This window comes from Fonticula alba (assembly GCF_000388065.1).
Source record: "Fonticula alba strain ATCC 38817 unplaced genomic scaffold supercont2.10, whole genome shotgun sequence".
Lineage (NCBI taxonomy): Eukaryota > Rotosphaerida > Fonticulaceae > Fonticula > Fonticula alba.
Window position 1 is genome coordinate 107,425 of NW_009242980.1, and position 4,563 is coordinate 111,987.

Sequence of the window (4,563 nt, forward strand, 5' to 3'; positions counted from 1 at the left end):
CCCCCCCGCTAACCCTTGGCACCCCGCCGCCCATCCAGATCCCACCCGAACGAGGCCTTCATCCAGAGCTCCGACGCCATGATCGCCCTGTCCATGGTCATGTATGCCATGAACCCGGCGGCCCCGACGGCCCCGCTGGACAATCTGTCTCTCATCGAGCAGGCCCTGGCCGCCAGCCGCCAGGGCCAGATGGCCGACGACCAGCGCGTGGCCCTGCTGGCCGTGTGGCACCTGGCCCGGCTGACCCTGACAGCCATGCTCTTCGAAACCGGCGACATCGGCGGCGCGCGGGCCCACCTGGATGCCCTGATCGCCGAGGCCCCGGGCGGCGACCAGCACCCCCCCTCCGGCCTGCTGTACCAGGTCCACCTGCAGATCCTGCGCGCGGCCGGGCCCGACGAGGTCGAGGCCTTCCTCCGGCGGGAGGCCTCCGGCCAGCTGGTCCCCCTGCGGTCGTCGCTGGATTTGGCGGCCCTCCTGTCGCACGAGGGCCGCACCCCGGCCAAGCCCCTGCGCACCGTGGTCGACATCCTCCGGGACACGTACCAGCCCCCGGCCAGCGTGCTGCACCAGTTCAGCGTCAGCGCGTCGGAACAGTCGTCCGAGCTGAGCGCCACCGGGTCCGGCCCCGGGGCCTCGGCCTCGTCCATCTCCCTGGCCCTGCCCTCCTCCTCGCGGCTGCACCTGGCCGGTGGCGGGGGCTCCGACTCCGCCACATCGGACGGCCGCCACCCCGACACCGACCTCGACGCCTCCTCGGACTCCGACACCAAGCTCACCCCCCGGCGCAAGAAGAACCTCACCACCATCGTCGGCCACCAGCAGGCCACGCTCATGCGTCTGTCCCGCGAGCAGCACCTCCCCCTGGCCGCCGGGGACTTCCTGCGCATTGGCCGCCTGCTGGCCCGGCACGCGCTGGGGGTGGCCTCCGCCGGCGCCCCGGCGCCCACCGGGGCCACCCTTGCCGACGTGTCGGCCAGCATCGATGCCGCCTCGCACCTGCTCAAGGCCAGGTGTGTGCTCGGCGCCTCCCTCCCGCTTTCTTTCGCGTTCTCTCGCTTTCTCTCGCTTTCTCTTGTTCTCTCTCTTGTTCTCTCTCTTGTTCTCTCTCTTGTTCTCTCTCTTGTTCTCTCTCTTGTTCTCTCTCTTGTTCTCTCTCTTCCTCTCCCTCTCCCCCTCTCTCCCTCTCTCGCTCTCCTTCTCTCCGCCTCCCGTCGCGGTCTTATCTGGCCACCTTGGCCCCATCCTCCCCCGCCCCTAACCCCACCTACCTCTCTTCCCCCGCGCCCTGTGTCTCGGCTCAGCCTCCGCCTCGCCCCGAGCAACACCCTCACCTGGGCGTCGCTTGTGGTGGCTGAGGACGCCCGCGTGCGGGTGGCCTTCGTGGTGGCCAAGGACGCCGCCGCCCTGGAGGACCTGGCCTCGGCCAATGCCCAGCTGATTTCCCTGGCCACCACGGTCATCGGACGGCTGTCCACCGACGCCGAGCTCCCGGCCGACGAGGTCCTCGCCCTGCGCTGCCACTGCCAGCTGGTCTTGACCGAGGCGTACATCCGCAGGTACGCCCCATGGACCGGGCCTCATTCCCCGATGGGAGGCCATCTCGCTTTCCGCCCTCCCTCTCTTTTTTTCCTTCCTCCCCCCCCCCTCTCCCGCCCCCCGGCCACGACCGCATCCATGCAGATTCCGACGATCGGCCGCCATCCTGACCCCCCCCCCCCCCGCCCCCTGGCCCCGCTGCACCTCAGCTTCTCCCTGGCCCCGAGCGGCACGATCGCCGAGGACACCATCCGCGCCGTGGAGGTGGACCTGGCCGAGCAGCTCTTGACCCTGGCTGCCGGCCTCGCGGATGCCACCCAGCGCCTGGCCGTTGTCCTGGCCGCGCGGACCGGCGTGGCCCGGCTCCAGGCGGCCCGCGGCGACACCGAAGCCGCCCGAGGCACCCTGCACGCCCTGCTGGTCGAGCACGGGCAGCTGCCGGGCGCCGCCGACGCCTGGCTCTTCCTGGTGGAGATCTACCGGCAGCTGGGCATGATCTCGGCCGCCGAGGCGGTGGCCAACCTGTGGAAGGACCTCCAGCCTCGGCAGCAGCAGCAGCAGGACCCGGTGGCCAATGCGGCTCTGGTCCGCCTGGCCGCCCTCGACGGCATCCGCCTGAAGAGCATCCGCTCCATGGTGCGCCAGCGACCCGCTCGTCGGGGCTCTCTTTCTCCCTCCCCTACGCGCGCGCGCGCGCGCGCGCCCCATCAACCCTGCTGTCCTCCGTACTTACCCGCCATGTGGACCTACTTTCCCCTCCCTGCTTTGCGTGTCGCCATTTCCTTCCTCCCCCTCTTCCGCTTCTTCTTCCCTGCTCCGATCGCAGAAACTCCCCGGCCCGCTGGCGGCGCTCCTTCGCCGGAAGCCGACCCCCCAGGACGCGGCCCCGGCCAATCAGTAGCCTATCCGGGCGGCGGCGGCGCCTCCCTGCTGTTTCGCTGTGCTCCGGTGGCTGCGCCGTGCGCCTATCCACAGGCGCCCGAAGGCGCACAGCACCCAATACACATGCTCCCTCCTCGGGGGCAACAGCAACAGCAACAGCAACAACGACATCAACGGGGGGGGGGGGGTCCATTTGTCGGGGTGCCTCGCGCGGCAGGGGCGCATGCCCCTCTTGTGGGCTCAGTTCCCCTGGGCCCGGTCGGCCATGGCCGCCGCGCGGTCTCCCTCATCGGTGAAGCCGTAGATGCCGATGTTCCGGAGGCGCTCGGCGGTCTCCGGGTCGAAGCAGCGGAACTCCCTCCCCTCCAGGGTGATGGTGCTCTGCCAGATGTCATCCAGCAGGGCGTCCAGACGGGGATGCGTACCACGCATGCCTGTCGGCCGGGTGGCGGGCCAGCAAAGTGACGCGTGTCAGGCATGGGCTACATATGGGGGGGGGGGGGGGGGGACAGAGGGGCGTTCTTCCCTCCTTGCCTGCGCCCCGGAATGTGGACAAAGAAAACGACCCCACGTACCGGCACACACGGCGTGCGACCAGGCGAAGTAGGCCAGCACGCGCTCGGCGCTCCAGGTCCGCGGCTGGTCCAGCAGCAGATCGCGCAGGTTGCTCACTTTGTCGGCCAGCTTCACCAGGCGCCCCTGTGAGGACGACATGCCGGGTGTGATGTGGCACGTTGTTCGCCGGTGTGTATATGTGTGTGTACGTATGTACGCGTTGTATATATGTTCACACATTCACACATATATGGCGCACGATGCCACGAGGAGGAGAACATCCAACGGGACATGCACCCCCGCGTGGGTGGGTTTCACACAAGTGCACGGTCAGAGGGGGCGCCCCGCCGAGGCAGGCCAGACGGACATGACGCACCGGGTAGCTCTTCATCGGGCCCGACGTGATTTGGTCAAGCTTGCGATCGGACTTCGACAGGGCCGTGTTGCTGGTGGCCTCGTCGACCACCTTGCTGCGCGCGCGCGCGCGCGCGCACGTATGCCACCCGGGGAGAGAGAAAGAGAGAAAGCAAGCAGGTCAGCATCGGCACACCCAAGGGCCAGGCCACAAAAGGCGGGCACATCGACGCACGCCACCGAATCGCCGAAGTACAGGCGGATGTGGTCCAGGGTGAAGTCCGTGTCCTCGACTGTGCGATGTGTCGTCAGCATCAAGGGGGGCGAGAGGAAGGCAAGGGGGGGGGGGAGCCGGAAGGGGAGCCGGCCCGGCCAACCGGCAAAGGACCACGCGCCCAAGGCCGCGCGTCGTACCCACGTCATGCAGGATGCCCGCCAAAATCGCATCCTCATGCGCCGGGCGCCGGGACGCGTCACCATCCTCCAGGAGGCCCACCTCGCGCAGCAGGATCCCGGCCACATTCAGCGGGTGGTTGATGTACGGCGCGGCCTGGCGGTTCTTACGGGTCTGGCCCCGGTGCGCGAAGGCCGCCACCTCCGCCGCAAAGAGCAGCCGCGATTCAAACGGCTCGCCGGGCAGGCCGTAGTGCGACTTGCCGGCCGCCGGCACGAGGTACGACAGGGCGGGCGGGGGGTTCATGATGTCGGGAAGAGCGAAGGACCAGCGGCGGCGTGACCGGGCAAGGCGGAGCGAGGGTGGGGAGGGGAAGGGGGGGGGGAACAACGGGAGCGCCACAAGCAAAGCAGGGGGCATCGAGCGACAGGGCGACCGGTGAAAGGGGGGGGGGGATGCCCCCGGGCCAGGATGGCCGGTCTCCGGGCGAGGGCACCTGAAGAACCCCTGCCGTCGGTCTGGCCCCTCGCGCGGCTGCCTCTGCGGGGGGGGGGGGGAGCCCACGCCCGGCGCGATCGCTGCGGGCCTTGTTCACCCGCCCGCCTCGGCCGGCCTTCGCGCCCCGCCGCCCACGGACAAGTCCCGAACGCCGATCGATCGCGCAAGAGGCCGGGCACCATCACGCCGGAGGTGGCCGGTGCGCGTGCCGGCCACATGATACGCGCTTTGAAGACCTCCGTGGAAGGTCCCCCCTCCCTCGGGCAATATCTCGCCATATTTTATTCGTCGTTGTGCCGGGACCCGGGGCTCCGCTACGCGCGCCCTCGCTGGGGGGGGGG

At 69.6% G+C, this 4,563-nt stretch overlaps 2 protein-coding genes across 2 annotated transcripts in view; one reads left to right on the top strand and one right to left on the bottom strand.

Annotated features, from left to right (window-relative positions):
- The window catches only part of H696_05340 (hypothetical protein), an 8,354-nt gene extending 5,771 nt beyond the window's left edge, over positions 1–2,583 (top strand). The window contains exons 6-9 of the mRNA XM_009499187.1: positions 39–1,013; positions 1,305–1,559; positions 1,749–2,175; positions 2,366–2,583. Of these exons, the coding sequence (XP_009497462.1) occupies positions 39–1,013; positions 1,305–1,559; positions 1,749–2,175; positions 2,366–2,440 (1,732 nt within the window). The 3' untranslated portion in view covers positions 2,441–2,583. The remainder of the gene's footprint in view (positions 1–38; positions 1,014–1,304; positions 1,560–1,748; positions 2,176–2,365) is intronic.
- An 8-nt stretch (positions 2,584–2,591) lies between these two features.
- H696_05341 (hypothetical protein) lies at positions 2,592–4,173 on the bottom strand. The gene is made up of 5 exons (XM_009499188.1): positions 3,745–4,173; positions 3,566–3,623; positions 3,353–3,446; positions 2,997–3,120; positions 2,592–2,855 (listed from the first exon to the last, which is right to left on the bottom strand). The coding sequence occupies exons 1-5, from the start codon at positions 4,142–4,144 to the stop codon at positions 2,662–2,664; spliced, it is 870 nt and encodes a 289-aa protein (XP_009497463.1). The 5' UTR covers positions 4,145–4,173; the 3' UTR covers positions 2,592–2,661.
- Positions 4,174–4,563: the final 390 nt, after the last annotated feature.